The sequence below is a fragment of the Crocodylus porosus genome, unplaced genomic scaffold, assembly GCF_001723895.1.
Source record: "Crocodylus porosus isolate Cpor-Errol unplaced genomic scaffold, CroPor_comp1, whole genome shotgun sequence".
NCBI lineage: Eukaryota > Metazoa > Chordata > Crocodylia > Crocodylidae > Crocodylus > Crocodylus porosus.
The window spans coordinates 1,955,245-1,971,235 of NW_017728933.1; the positions used below are offsets into that span (position 1 = coordinate 1,955,245).

Genomic DNA, 15,991 nt, shown 5'->3' on the forward strand with positions numbered 1-15,991 from the left:
AGGATGTTTTTATAGTATCATCATGTAGACATAGGATAGATCCTAAACCGCAAAAAGTCCCAGATTCTTTTACACTGAAGAGAGTGTATGAAATTAGGACATGCGCTAGACAGTACGTTTCATGTTTTATTTAACACGATGCTCAAAGTGAATAATCACAGTTATGTCTCCACAATAAAGATGCCCTGGCCTCTAGCCCACGTGTTGCCTTTCACTTCTACACTGAATGACCTAACTTGGGTTTGGAGGTAGTAACAGTCGCAAAATATGCTTGGACTAGGCTTCACTTCGGCATGGGCTGGAAATCTGCCTACCTGGTAGTGAGAAGTCTTTGTCCTACAGTGCTAATTCCACCTGGCGTGTAGTTTCTTGTCTGACTCCTCCTTGCTTCTGCACTAGAAATAACCTGGGTCAGCTTTTTGCATCCCACCTTTGCCTGCATCATGTGTGCTTCATTTTACTGCATCTGAACAGAGATGCAGTCTAAGAAATCATCCTCCCAAAATGCTGCCAGCTGGCCAGATGCTGATGCCAGCCTTCTTGTAAATCCGTGGCGTGATATCAGTAAGGCCCATAATTGGAGAAATGTACCCACCATCTACTATTTTATAACAATATCTCTGAGATACTGGAAGCAAAAGGGATTGAACAGATGGGATCTCAGTGCAGAAGGAGAAAAAAAACAACAAATCTCTGAAAGGTCATGTACTAGAAGGCCAGAGGACTCAGAGCAAACCTCCACTTCACCTCCATGGTACACCCACGCTGCTTTCCACAGCACCTGCAAATTAGTGGTGACCCGAGGACTTTTCCCACAACCCAAGATGAACTGGAAGCAGCAGAAGAAATTATATCCCTGAAGGAGGGTGAGTACTGTGTAGTCACATTTGGTTGTTGTTAGGAGGGATATAGCACCATTCCTAACCATATCATTTTATATGCTTTTGGTTTCCGCAGTATTATTGCTCGTAATGCATAATATAATGTAATATTATATATAATATCTAATAGTATATAACAGTTATTTATATAGTGTATATAATGAGAAGTATATTATCATGCATGAGAAGTTTGGATGAGCTTTTTATTTTTATTAAAATTTTTGGTGGATGTAACATTGGTTTTTCAGGGACATTTATCCACTTGTGAAAAGGTGCTCCATGATAATATTGATCTTTGATAAGACATACGTAGACAGTAAGGAAAATACAAAAAAAAAGGCCGGAGAGAGCTTGCTGTAAGAGATGAACAGAGAGATTTTCAGTATGACGGACTGATTCCTAGAGCATAAAAGGCAAGTGATGGAGGAGGTGAGCAGTGCCAGGCAGGAGGTGAGTACAGCTCGCAATGGCAGCACGTGGCAGTGAGAAGAGTGAAATCCATATAGGGAGGTGATGGAGTGACTGCTTAGCAAGGTCATCAACCTTTAGAAAATGCCCACTGGAATACCATCCTCTGCCTGGCTATTGCTCAAGCCTGTATCAGCTGGCTATTCATCCGTGTCCTGCAGTCAGTGGACAAATCTTGGCATAGATTCAGAGGTACGTGGAAAAAGGTGTACTTGGAGCATATGGCCCAGTGTCCTCGCAGCTGAATGCGGTGAAGGGGAAGGAAAGCAAGTTTAAGCTGAGGACCAATCATCTGCCTTTCATGTGACATGAAATCATTTCTTCGGGGTCTTTACTGAAGGAACTGGGTTTCTATTCCTTTTGGAATTTTTATTTTATTCTATTGTTTACATTGTCGGAAGGATAGTTTATGTTGTAGCCGCGCTGCTAACTTCTTTTTGCTGCTCATTCAGTGCTGCTATGTTAACATTTGGAAGTAATAAAGAGTGACATGAATTTTAAGTCTCAGAATAAGCAGAACGTCTAAGTGACTACACTGTTTGCAAAAAAAATAGAAAAAAAAATGCAATATATTAATCTCACAGTTGCATTGATACAGCACTCCAGTACTGTGACATATTATTCATTCTGAATATTCTTCTGGGCCCACATTGTGCAATATTTAAAGTCATTATGATCATTCCCCCTGCAAAGCGGCAATGAAAGCCTATAAAGCATTCTCTGTTTCCTATGGAGTCAGACTCTCTTATCACAGGTTCACTTCCAGCTCCCTGCTCCTGTGAGACCCCCTGCCCCACTCCTGGGAACAGCTACGTGCCTTTCTCTCCCAAATGTTCTGCAGCGAACAGCACATCCAAATAACGTGGATGGCATTACACACAGCAGCTTTCAAGCTGTTTGGTAGGCCAGAACCGTTTTGTCTTAAATCACCCAAATAAACATTCAGCCACCATCCTTGAAGTTGCTTAGCGTATAATTAAACCTTCTTCTGCCAGGTGCTCTTGCATCCAGCCTGTGCTTCATGAGCCAGGGCAGTAGAAAGTAGGCTGATACTGCCATAATAACAATGTACAAGGTCAACTGTTGTAATAAAGCTGGAATAAAGGTTGGTATAAAGCCTCACCTTGTCCTGATCTGATCACTCTGGATCTCTGGTAGCACAACCGTGTCAGTATTCATGAGCCACCTTTTCTGGTTGCCTCCATGCACCCATTGCTGGCTATCCCAGGTCTGCCTAGCTATGTGGTTTGAGCACTCTTTGCTTGTGAATCTGGTGCAGCCACAGTGCTCTGCCCAGGAGGACTTCTAACGCTATCACCACCTGCACCTGAGGCTCACCCTGCTGCATGTCTGCATGCAGCCTGTATAGTCTGCATAGCAAGGCAGGCTCCAGCCACCTCAGGGTAGAGAGCAGCAGCTGAATTGCCCTCAGATATTTCTTATCCTAACACCTGTGCTTCTCAGGAGGTATGCACTGCAGTAACAGAAGTTTGAGTGTCTTCCAGGGTAGGGTCCATGCCTTAGTTAGCCATGACCAGCCAGTATGTTTTTTTAATGTGCTAGGAGCTCAGCTTTTGTTAGGTAACTTTCCATTTAAGATGTATCCTTTAATGCATTGCCTAAACGACGTGTTCTTCCCAGCACAGATGTGACCAGTAAGGTGGACAAGGCTGTAAGAGCAACTGTGTATTATCCCATGATTCATAATGGTATGAATCAGCAGACATGTATGATAAGTTTATAAGGTGATCTGCATTCACAGGTCTCCTAATGACTGATCCAAGACCCGGAGTAGTAAATGGGAGATTCTTTGCTAACTCCTACGTCTGACCATTTTTGAGAAGTTTGTACTTGAGGGCTTGGTGTTGGGATGGACGTGAAGATATATGCTTCTGTGATAGCATGAAGTCAATTTGTGGCTGGTTAGATGTTGGCTAGGGAGGTGACAAGTGGCTACTGTGTTTCTGAATAGCCAGGCAGCATATTGGTTGATATGTGAACTGTGGTCTAAATTTGTGTTGTTAAAATCATAGAAAGTGAGAGTTGAAGGGACCTCAGAAGGTCACCTAGTCCAACCCCCGGCTCAAAGCAGGAACATCCCCAACTAGATCATCCCAGCCAAACACAGACATGAGAGAAGTCTGACATTTATTCTTATTCACATTAATTTACGAATGAAAATTACATAACTGTTTAAGAAAATGTGATTTAAAACCTGAAACAAAATTAAAACGAATGAGAAAATGAATAGTGAAACCAGCTTTGAAATAGATTTGAAGGCAGCTAATGTTATGATGGAGGGTAGACTATTCAGGTGCTAAAGAGTTAAGAGTGATTGATTCCCCTTCTGCACCCCATCTCTTATTTAAAGACAGCTTCCTCTTCACTTGGTGCAGTTGTACTCATGTGATGATGACCACCCTCTTGGCCAGTACACTGAGGACTGAAGCAAGGACCAGGAGAGCTAAAAGCAGGAGTTACTGCTACTTGAGATAAAGACCCCACCCAAGCGATCTCATTGAGGCTGAAGAGTTCAGACTGTGTAGCTGGGGGGTAGTAACATACTCCTCCACTCTGTAGACTCATTCAGAGAGATCTCCACATGTTATGCTAGCACCAGACTAGAAAGAAGTAAATTTGTAGGTCCTACAGACGTACCTGTGCACACGGTCATTTGTGAGTTACGTGCCTAAGATGCTGAGTCTCAGTCACAGAGGTCTGACCGAATAGTGCCTGTGTCGAGCATTAATAACAGTGTTCATTAGGGGAAGTAGTGAGCAACAGGGTTACGCAGGCGTACAAGGGAGGCAAGTACGTTCTAGCTATGCAGTTGGAAAATACGTGAAATGGCTGTTTGCCGGATCACTGTGGCATGAAGCAATAAACGGCAGCTCTCAAAGCCTTCGTGGTCAGAGCTCTCATCCTCAAACTGTTCAACAGAAGGTTAATTAGCCAGGGGACAGGATGTAGTAGATTCTCCATCCTTTTCTGCCTTTCAAAAATGTGAGAGACAGAAACTATGGACTTAATGCAGAAATTTTTGGGTAAAGTTCTTTGGCAGATGATACAAGAGGTCGTCCTGGCTTTTGAAATGGTTCCTCCAGGCCCTAATTTTTTAAAATCAATTAAATGAATAAGACAATGATCTGGCTGAGGCATTCATAATTAGAGCTCTACATGTACTTTACAAGTTTTTATGAATGAGATAACATTGGTAAGCAGCCAGTGAATCTGGATATTTATTAGACATGGTGACCATTATTTTTTTCAAATTAAATTAGAAAAACAAGAAAAAATTCATCAAGTTTTTGTGAAGAAGTACTCCATTTGTCAACCAGTTAGTGGCTGGGGCTTTTCAAATTGTGGACAAGAATTAAATGTCCAACTCCTGTGGCAGTCAACAGAAATTTAACATGCAACTATGCAGGGCTTTTAAAAAGCTTATCATACGAAACGGTTTTTGGGGGAGAACCCCTACAAATGTCACAGGTACTGGGTTAAGAATGTGTAAGTTTGACTCTGGTAGTTCTCCAAAAAAGACCTTAAAATAGTACTCAAATACATTTTAAATGCTCGGAAACAAGAAGACAAATACAAAGAATTTACAACACATTGTTCTTTTTTATAATCTCATGAATTAGAAATCATGAGATTCTAAATCAATCTCTTGATCTTTTTTTTCTGGCTGACTTCTGAACTTTTGAACCCCTGGACTTGGTATTAATGCATAATGTGCTCCATCTACTGTAAGGGGGGGGGGGGGCAGAAAATACCACCATGCCATTCCCAGTGGCTGTGGATTGCAGTGGGCTGTGGTGCTGAACTTGGCTATGGATCTGTAATGATGTGTCTGTATTTCAGGCAACGTACACATTGTTTTTAGGGTCAGTGCAGCACTTTGAAAATGTCATGTGCCTTGTAAATATTATGCACAACTATTATTTGTAGTTTATTAATAAGTACGTATTTCTCCATGAAACAAGAAAAAACTGAAGCTAAAAGGCTCAAGTCCAAGATGACCCCCTACCACCCTACTCCCCAACCTTTGCTATGGTATTGATCAGGATCTTAACCAAACGAATGCGGAGTTATCGGTCTAGATGATAAAAAATGGATTTCAGTGTGTACTGACAATTTTTTGCAGATGATAGTGGGCAGGACACCTTGTCGTTTGGAGCATCTTAAACCTCTCTATGCTTTCCTAAACTTCAGGCAAGTTTTCTGTAATTCCTGTGCCTGGAATAGAAATATCAAGTAACATTTTTAGCCTGGCCCTGTACAATTTACTGATTATTGAACTGGCTTTCTCACTATTTTTTGTGAGAAAACAAAGAAAAAACCCAGACCGTTGTTGTTGTTGACTGAAACATTTTGCGGGGGTAGGCATTGGTGGAACTGCTAGAGATTTCAGTTTGGGGGGTTATGGTTTTCCAGTTAAAAATCAAAATTTTAGTAGGAAAAGTTCATGGACTTTTACAGCAGCAAATACAACTGTTTTCTTGCTTACCTGAGAGCGTAGAGAATGAGGACAGTTCTGGCACTTCTTGTTTCAGAAAAAGGAAGTGATACAGAAGCCCAGGATAGAAAACCACACAGAAATGTTTGCAGGCTTTTTGGATCTTCCTTGCTCTGGGGGGAAAAAACCCAAAACAAAACCTGATTCAATTCAGCTTTAATTTTTGGCCACGTTCCACGTAGTTCTTCTTAGAGAACTATCTATTCCAAATCCCAGGATCCCAGACTCTGGCACTGTTTATATTAGGAAATATTATCATGCTTAAAAATGATAACAAAATGAGAACAAAAATGATGCCGATCACGAAAACTGTAGATATGGACACATTGCTTTCATAATCATGTCATTATGATTAAACCTTGAACAATGTTGGATGCCTCTGACATGGGACTAGCTTGATAGCTTTATCCTGATAATTGTAAAACATCATACTATTTAGTAATGTAGATGAATCCAAATTTAAAACTTGGAATTATTATATGCAAATGGCCCAAAATCATTATAAGAAGATAAAATCAAAACCTGGATCAAAACATATCTCAATAGTGAGATGTTAGGTTTCTGGAACAGGATGAAATATGTTGACTAGACCCTATTTCTGTGTTTTATTGGCGGGGAGCTATTTTGCTTGGCCCTGGTCAATGAAAGCCAAATACTGAACTCTTTTGTCAGGTGTGAATCCTGACGTTGACTGAGAATGGTTGGGAAGGATAAAGCAGAGAAGGTTTGGTGACCTTGATTTCATTTAAAACTGATTGCAATATTAAAACCTTATTTTTTTATGCAGAGCAAAATTCCTACTGGAGCCAGTAATCTTTTTGCTTGATAAAGGAATAAGAAATCTAGAAAAAAATAAGCTTGCAATCTGGCCCTGGAGGATAATGGGATTTTATTTTATTAATAGTGGTCAAATGAATAGTGGTAGCATACAGAGACCTCCAACAAGATCAAGGTTTATTGTGCTAAGTGCTTTCTAGACACATTGGCCATTATTTTCAGAATACCACAGCACCTACAAGTGAGGACAAATTTTCTGAAGAGCTCGGGTCCTTTTTAGGCATGTTAGTAAGTATCCAGATTTTCGGAAAATATCTACACATTGAGGGCTCAACCCTCTGGAAAATCTGGTCGACTCATCAGGAATCGCATGTCCCCGATTCAAAGCCCACTGACATCTTTCCAAAGAATGTAGCAGGAGTTGGGTCAGGCCCTAAAATAAGCAAGGTAGATCAAGGTTGGGAGATGAAACACCACAAAAGTGATGTCCTTATGGTTGCACAGAAAATCCAAGTAGAAACTATGTGTCCTGAACCCCAGGCCAGTGCTCTGTTTGTGAGACCTGACTACTTTTCAATTTGGAAAAAGGTGTCTGTCATTAGGCCTCTCCAGCCTTGCATTATATATTGAAATTAAAAAAAAAAAAAATTCTGGCAAAAAGCACTTAGCTGAATTTTTACAAAAAGCCATTTTCAGTCTGTTTACATTTCAACATAGCACTTTTAATTAAATACCCTGTATGCAGATGATAGATTTGTATATTTTATAGCCCCCACCCAGTATCTTTAAAAGCATTTTCATTATTAATCTATAAGCATCTCCCCTCCATCCCCCCTGCCCCCTGCAGTGAATAAAGGAATTAAAAAGGGCCTGTAATTTGCACAAGAAAAATATTTGGGTCAGGTAGATGTGTTTTAGGCATGCCTTTTGTCTGCTACAGTAATTGCAGGAAAATCCATGGCATAAATGTTTAATAATCTGGGAAGGAAGATGGGGTGCGGGAGGGAGGAAGCAATACTGTGTCTTTAATTTTCTTTTCTGAAAGAGGAAAGTCTGCATAGCAATGACAGGATCACTTGTTCATGCCTTTAATGTGTGATCTGTTTTCTCCAGTGGAGGGCACTCAGTGTATCACAAACTAGAACATTAGCACCAACAAGCTCCAGAGCATCATCACTCTCTGGAAAGCCTTCTGAATTAGACAAGAGCTGCCTCTCAGCACAGCTACAAAACACTTTAAACCTGACCAGCTAAATGGATAAACCTATCCTGCATAGCTTTTAAACTGGGGTCTTTTAAACAGCACAGGAGGCCTGCTTGCTTCAGGAGCTGGAGAGCTGGAGGATGGATTGCTGTGTCTGGGAATGGCAAAAGGCAGCAGAATAAGGGATGCTAGGTACTGGGGAAGATTTTTTTATTCCTCCCAGAGAAGTTGGTTTACCTTTGCTATAGCTTTTAAATGCAGATTGCCAATTAATGCTGATGGTTCTCTGATGACTTACACAATGGCTCTCAGAGCTTAGTATCTCCCCCCCCTCCCTGCCTCTGCTGTACCCTCCCCATCCCTGGTCCTGTCTTCCCCACCCCCTTCCCCTCTCCCTTCCTTTCCTCATCCCCAAAATTCTTGCTTGTCCTCTCTAGGGAACTTTGTGTGGGTTACTGGCATGCACGCCGGATGGTGGTGATGTGAGTGGCAGCTGTGCTGTGACATGAAGGTTGCGATGGTTTAAAGAAAGGAGCCCAGTTTAAAAAAAAAAAGAGAGAGCCACAGAGAGCAACCGGGAGAGGGAGAGGGAGAAGAAAACAGCTGGAGGAAGAAAAAAGGGGATACGCTTGTGGATGACAAAAGGATGGGTAAGTGAACTTTTGTTGTTTCCTCCTTAGCACAGCTGCAGATGTACAGTATATTTTTTCAGTTGGATTATTAGCTGATCGAGAGCGGGGAACAGTCTGAACAGCAGCGGTGCATTCCTTTGCCAGGTGACTCATTGCTCTTGCTATTATATTTTTAGATCGTGTATCCCCCTCTTCACAAACACACACACACGTACACACACCCCTTCCCCCCTGCAGTTGTTTTATATGTAATTAATCTGTAAATGCATGCACGGAGCTGACGACCACAGCCAGTCCATTCACGATGTAACTCACCCACACACCTCTAAATAGGTGTCTGTATACGTCTGAGGCGCGCACATATAGGATTTCCTTTGGGTTTATGTGCATGTTAGATAAGCCTGTACTGATATTATGCAGGTTGCCAGGAAGGATTGTTAACACTTTGCAGCATGTGGGAAGTAGGCAAGAGGGGGGTGATTTTGTTGTATAGGTGGTTTTGAGAAGGCTGACTTGGTCTTTCAATAAATATCCCTAATATAGCTTCTAGATTTCCAGCAGTCATTTGCCAGTCTTATTTTTTCAAGTGTGACAGGTTTATTCCCCCCCCTGTCTGTAATAGCTGGAACATATTTCTAGCTGGCTGCTGCTGGCACATAGGCAATAGCAAAAGATCAGGATTTAAATTAAAAACCTAACCATTAAAGTGAAAGAGAGAGACGCGTAAGGGCTTTTTAGATTAAGAATTATTTAATTTACTGCCTCGTGGTTTAAAATTGGAATCAATAACTGCAGCACAAAATTTGTGTGTGTGTGTGTGTGTGTGTGTATGACAAATAATAAAATTACTATTTATAGAGAAGAAAATAGTCCTTTAAAAATGCTGCTGATGGAAGAAAGCAACCAAATGATGGGTGGGAATACAACTCTGGACTGAGCCAGGGGGTCCCTAAATTATGATTTGCTCTGAGAAAGCATGTGTGCATGTGTACAGGTTGAAATTTCTGAGACTTCTCACTATTATTCAAAGAATGTGTAAAATGTGACTGCTCTTACAAAGCAGCATAGATAATGCAGAATGATCAGCCTGACATCTGAAATGCAAAGCATTAAAATCAGTGGCAGTGAGGAAGAGCAAGGGGGTTTCAGAAGAAATTATGACTCTTTAAACTTAACACTTTTTGCTTGCTGGTCTTAATGCAATGTTGGTTTAAAAAAAAAAAAGCGTGTGTGCATACATATGCACACGTACTCATATTTCTATATATGTGTATGAGTGTGTAAATACACACACGCATATATAGGTATGCACATGCAGTACATAAAATAACACAAACAAAATAATAGATATTTAAATATCAGTAGATGTGTTTACATGCATATGATGCATATATAAAGTGATCTCGAAAACTATATTGTGAGATATGTATATTAACGAAGGCATCCTAGGATCCTGGGGTCCCTACATCAGCTGCACGATATAGTGGCTGGGGCCACTAGATACACATATATGCTAGTATTTGTATGTGTGTATGTGTGTTTACAGTTTACATTTTTTTTCCACATGAAAAATGCTGGTTAGTGAGGTTTTCATCTACTTTTTACGTTTTGGAATAAAGGCACGTTTTAAAGGCAGGTCAAACTTTATTACCTATCTGCTGATCACTGTAGCTCCTTTTTATACTCGTTTGTGGGGGGTGCAGACTGGAAAAGATTTACAAGCACCTGGGTTTATTAAGAGATATTTTACTTCTTGTTGAACTACCGAAAGCTGGGGCTGAGTTCCTATGAAACCCTGTGGTGAGTACAGAACAGTGACTTGACAAATATGTTTATTGTTAAAACCTCAGCATCCAGTGCTAAGGATATACCCACTACATAGCGTGCTGTTGTACATGAGAACAAGGGAAGAGCAGACAGGCTCCCGGCCCTTCTTTGGGATCATAAATCACACAAAACTAATTGAATAACCACAGTGGTGGTGGTAGTGTGTGTGCGTGGGGAGTGAGAGGCAGGCTAGGAAGTGAACCGATAACAGGCATTTATGTAGCAAACAATGCAGGAAGAGACAAACAGGTTGTCTCCAAATCCACTGGACCTCTAATGCCTCGGTAGAAACCCCATTGACATAAGTAATCTGCTGGTGATTTATTTTAATAGTTTTACAATGCACATTTGTCTTCTTTTTAATATTGTAGGTTTCCATTTAATTAAGCAGCTGAGAGGCATGAGTGTGGTGTTAGTGCTACTTCCTACGGTGCTGTTTGTTATGCTCACTGGGGCTCAGCGCGCTTGCCCCAAGAACTGCAGATGTGATGGCAAAATTGTGTACTGTGAATCTCATGCATTCAGAGATATCCCTCAGAATATTTCTGGAGGATCTCAAGGCTTATCATTACGGTACAACAGCATCCAGAAGCTTAAATCAAATCAGTTTGCGGGCCTGAATCAGCTCATCTGGCTTTATCTTGACCATAATTATATCAGCTCCGTTGATGAGGATGCATTTCAGGGGATCCGAAGGCTGAAGGAATTAATTCTGAGCTCCAACAAAATTACTCATCTGCACAACAAAACATTTCACCCGGTGCCCAATCTCCGCAATCTGGATCTTTCATACAACAAGCTGCAGGTGTTACAGTCGGAGCAGTTTAAGGGCCTTCGCAAACTCTTGATCTTGCACTTGCGGTCAAATTCACTGAAAACGGTACCCATCAGAGTTTTTCAAGATTGCCGGAACCTTGATTTTCTGGATTTGGGCTACAACCGTCTGCGGAGTTTATCCCGCAATGCTTTTGCTGGCCTCCTGAAGTTAACAGAGCTCCATCTAGAGCACAACCAGTTTTCTAAGATCAACTTTGCCCACTTTCCACGCCTCTTCAACCTTCGATCCATTTATTTGCAGTGGAATAGGATCCGGTCTATTAGCCAGGGGTTAACATGGACTTGGAGTTCCTTGCACAACTTGGATTTATCGGGGAACGACATTACGGGAATAGAGCCTGGGACGTTCCAGTGCCTGCCCAACCTGCAAAAACTGAACCTGGATTCCAACAAACTCACCAACATCTCTCAGGAGACCATCAATACATGGATCTCACTAACATCCATCACTCTGTCCGGAAATATGTGGGAATGTACTCGAAACATTTGCCCTCTGTTTACTTGGCTTAAGAATTTCAAGGGGAATAAAGAAAGCACTATGATATGCGCAGGCCCTAAGCACATCCAGGGTGAGAAGGTGAGCGATGCTGTGGAAACATATAATATCTGTGCCGAAATCCAGGTGGTGGTCACTGAAAGATCATACCAGGCACCTAAAACACCCCAGAGGCCACTTTTTATTCCCAAACCTACCGTTTCTAAACTGGAAAGTAATCAGCCAACCTCTGTTACGCCAAGTCCTTCTCCAGACCTGCCGACGCCTGGAGTGGAACCAGAGTATGAGCATGTTTCCTTTCACAAAATCATTGCTGGGAGCGTGGCCCTCTTTCTTTCAGTGGCTATGATTTTGTTGGTTATCTACGTGTCATGGAAGCGCTACCCAGCCAGCATGAAACAACTCCAGCAACACTCTCTTATGAAGAGGCGCAGAAAAAAGGCCAGAGAGTCTGAAAGGCAAATGAACTCCCCTTTACAGGAGTATTATGTGGACTACAAGCCAACAAACTCTGAGACCATGGATGTATCCGTTAATGGATCTGGACCCTGCACATATACTATCTCTGGCTCCAGGGAATGTGAGGTATGAACCCTGATCCTCCTAAAACCATTTCAGCAGCTGGGAAGGAGAGGTAAATGTTTGAAGCTCTTGAGGTGTCTCTAATCACTAGAAAGATTAATGAGCCTTTTTGCTTTTGGGTTTGCTCAGTGTGAAAGGTTATTTAATTAAATTACAACAATCAGGGAAGTGACGGTGGTTATTTTCAACAGTGCAGACTTGAAAGAGGTTCATCCAAGGATGAGATTAAGTTGGAATAAATAGCCATGTTAAATACATCTGGAGCCTAAATTTCCTCTAGCCTGGACCCATTTTACACCAGTTGCTTTAAGGGCGTCACTAATAATGTGCACTGGTGTAACTGGGAGGTGATTAAGGCTCCGGCTGTTCTAGGGAACACAGAGTAGAGTGCTTAGGGAGAAAACAAAATCTTTATAATAGGGTTGATATTGCATCCAGGGGCTTCTCCAACCTATTTGACAGGGGGTTAAAAAAGATGATGTCATTTATCTCAAAAGTAACATTTGCAAATGCCTGGTTTGGTGTTTTTTGCTGTAAAGGTTCAACTCAGAGACCAAGAAATGGCATAGGGGGTATAGCTCTATTGCAATGAACAGAGTTACATCCTCTTACATGAAGTGTCTTTTTGGCTCTATAAGTGTAAGTAAAAAACTGGCAGTCGTTGTTACCTGTGTGACCTGGTCTATCAATAGAACACAGTACCATAATGTGTATATGTTAAGCTGTAGTTTTGTAATAATTAGCACATCAGTAAATCAGAAAGGGTTGTACTTTAGATCAACACGGCCCATTTATACATGGTAAGATGGGTTTTTGTTCCACTGTTCCAACAAAGACTCCTTTGGGTAACTGACTTTCTGCTTATATAGCATAGCGTATGCTGCTATGGTATTAAAGCAAGGTTAGACGTGGCTCTTCTCACCACTGTAAACATCCCGATGGGAAACATTAATGGTCTGTTGTGACTCATTCACATACTCATTCAGTGACTTCAGCAGGTTGGGTTTAAACCAGGTTAGGACTTGGACAGTGTCTTTGACATTCAGGTATGCTAAAATGCAAGGTGAAGATGGTTTAAACGTAACTACTGATTTTCAGTGACCAACTGCAGATCCTTTCCCAGGGCCTGATCTTTTGAGCACTTTCTGAAGATCAGGACCCTTCCAGCTATGTGAAGTTGGGCACCCAAAAGCACCAGTCACTTTTGGAATATGTTAGCTCAAAGGAGCCTGATAAAAAGTAGATGTTTGTGTTTTGTGTTTAACTTGCTTACAGCAATATCCCTGCTGAACATAAGTGACCTTGCACATCCTTGTCATTGCCACCAGAAGTAGTGTGAATTAAGGTATGGTACTGCTGTCAGCAGTGGTACAGAAAAAAACAACTCGGTGGAATTGCTTTGGGTTTGCTCTGGTATCAGTGTGACCCCAAAGACCTCCTCCTCTTGTCACTCTTGGGTTTTGCTTTTTTTTAATCCAGTGTAGCTCCATTAGCTTCAGTGAGATTCCCTTTGATTTACACCAGCAGAACTCGGAGGAGAATCACATCCCTAAAGAATGAATCAAAATCCATTAACTGAGTGGAATGACCACTAAGAGGCTTTGGATCACGGCCTTAATGCACAGAAGATGCTATATGTCTGAAGTTATTTAAGGTTTGAAAATATCTGTAATTAGTGTGTGATCATGGCAGTTGAATAAAAAGGTATGTGTTTTACCATGGGGTAGTAAAAAAGAGGGGTTATATTGCATACTTTCTCCAGACCAATATTGACCTTAATCTGAGACTAAAGATAATGAGACTGTCAGGCCGTGGTGACGCTGCCATAAAGGTCATCTGCTGGGAAGACATTATCTGAGCATCTGTTTACAACTGATTGCCTTGCTAAGAAAGATCATTCAAGTTAGGTTTTAAGACCATTTGTACTTCTTGATGTTAGTTATAAAAGATGGCAAGTGCAATATGGCCTTTAACAATAAATGTGCAAACCTTATTGTGGATTTAAAAGGCTGGGCTAGCTGAATACTAGCATGCTCACAAATGATACAAGTTCAGACGTAAGCAGCAAAGAGCACAATACGGGAAATTTAATATAAACGTATTTAATTAGAAATTGACACCTCTTTAAATGGATTCTGATACACTCTTAAGAAGGACAGGGTGATCTATATTATTAGCTAAATTACTAGTTGAAGTCAGCACAGTTCCATTACCTGCATTAGTATGTCTGTGTACCTGACCTGAGATCAGACTCTGTAATTCCTGCAAATTACATGTGTAAGCACTTCAGGTGCTAAATAAATGTCATGGGTGCATTGGAGAAGTGCAGATTCATGGTTCTGTCCTGTAGTTTTAACTTTGGACAAGCACTCGAATTTACCGTATTAGACTCCTCAGGGTGAATTCTGCTCTCTCGCACCATTCTGAACCTAAAGTAACTCTGCCAAAGTTAGTGGAGTTATTTTAGGTTTATACTGTACTTCTGTAAGCAGGAGTTGAATTTATTTTCCCTTTAGATTTCTGGATAAAATGAGATTTCATCTGTTCTAAGATTATCTATCTAGGAAGTCAGGGCATGTAAGAACCAAGTGGGGAAGTGTTTACCAGGTTAGTCTGTTTTTTTGTTTTTCTTTCGTGGGCAGAGTGGTAGTTTTGATCTTAAGCAATGTTGCAGGTGTCAGTGGCCCAGAGAAGTAATGTTGCGACTGCAGGCATATTGCAAACATGAATTTGATAGAAGGACCAAGTATGCACCGGCACCATATGATCTCAGTGGAGCTAGGTTGGGAATCTGACTGTAGAATTAGGGGAAGAATCTATTTTTTTTTTCTTTCAACGATTGAAAGGGCTGACTCCACATGATTGCCAAGGGTCACAAGTTTGCAGACACATATGGTCAAGTTAATGTTATTTGCTCAAACAGCCCCATTCTCAGATCTCTCCATAAAACTCGCGTCTTCCCTAGTGTCTCCCATATGCATGAGAATGGCTGCCAACTGGTGTTCTGTCACCACTGCTTTCCATGCTGATAATTATTTCCCCTGTTTCCTAGCCAGTTGATATTTGATTTGTAAATTGTTGGGGGAGGGACCTGCCTTCCCTTAACTGCATGTACAGCACCTGGCAGAGTGGGGCATTGATGTCTCCAGACCCAACTGTAATGCAAGTATTAAATAATAAGCATTTGCTTCAGTGGGTCTATTCATGTGAGTAAAGTTAAGCCCATGTATAAATATCTGCTAGATGGAGGCCACAGACTGTATGTGCACCTGCTGGAAAGTTAACCCCGTATTTCCATGATGATTTAGTATACCTTGTCTATTAGTACAGAAGACCTAAAAAGACATTAAAGCACTTGATCGTTGAAGATTCGTGTAACATCCATAAGCCCCTACTAAAATACTATCCTCAGCTTGGATTTAACATTCTTCATCTCCATAGCTACCAGGTTCAACTTCTAAAAGGATAGATATGCACTGTACACTACTTACAAATTGGAAAAGAATCTTCCTCAGTATCTTCAGCAATAAAAGGTTTCATAACTGGGGAAAAGGGGAAATGGAACATATCATTATTAATAATTAATGTACTCAGAACGACATACTTCTGAGAGGACTCCTATTTTCTGAGAGAGAGACATAACTCGGGTCCATCTTTCAGCAGCCCTGGCTGGCTCATTCATTGTTCAGCTTTCACAGAGAAGAAAGATTTAGAGGTAAAAGAAGGTCAAGTTCTCGAGTATTTTTAAGAACGCACTGAAGTTGCTCAACT

General features: G+C 41.2%; 1 protein-coding gene across 7 annotated transcripts in view; it reads left to right on the top strand.

The window, feature by feature from the left end:
- The window catches only part of LRRTM4 (leucine rich repeat transmembrane neuronal 4), a 551,455-nt gene that overhangs the window by 194,109 nt on the left and 341,355 nt on the right, over positions 1-15,991 (top strand). For 3 of the 7 annotated variants that reach the window (XM_019545958.1, XM_019545960.1, XM_019545959.1), the window contains exons 2-3: positions 8,284-8,496; positions 10,677-12,223. In XM_019545958.1, coding sequence (XP_019401503.1) covers positions 8,493-8,496; positions 10,677-12,223 — 1,551 coding nt within the window. In that variant the 5' untranslated portion in view covers positions 8,284-8,492. Of the gene's footprint in view, positions 1-7,642; positions 8,039-8,283; positions 8,497-10,676; positions 12,475-15,991 lie in introns of those variants that run through there. The other 4 variants (XM_019545962.1, XM_019545961.1, XM_019545957.1 and 1 more) reach the window with 3 other exon arrangements.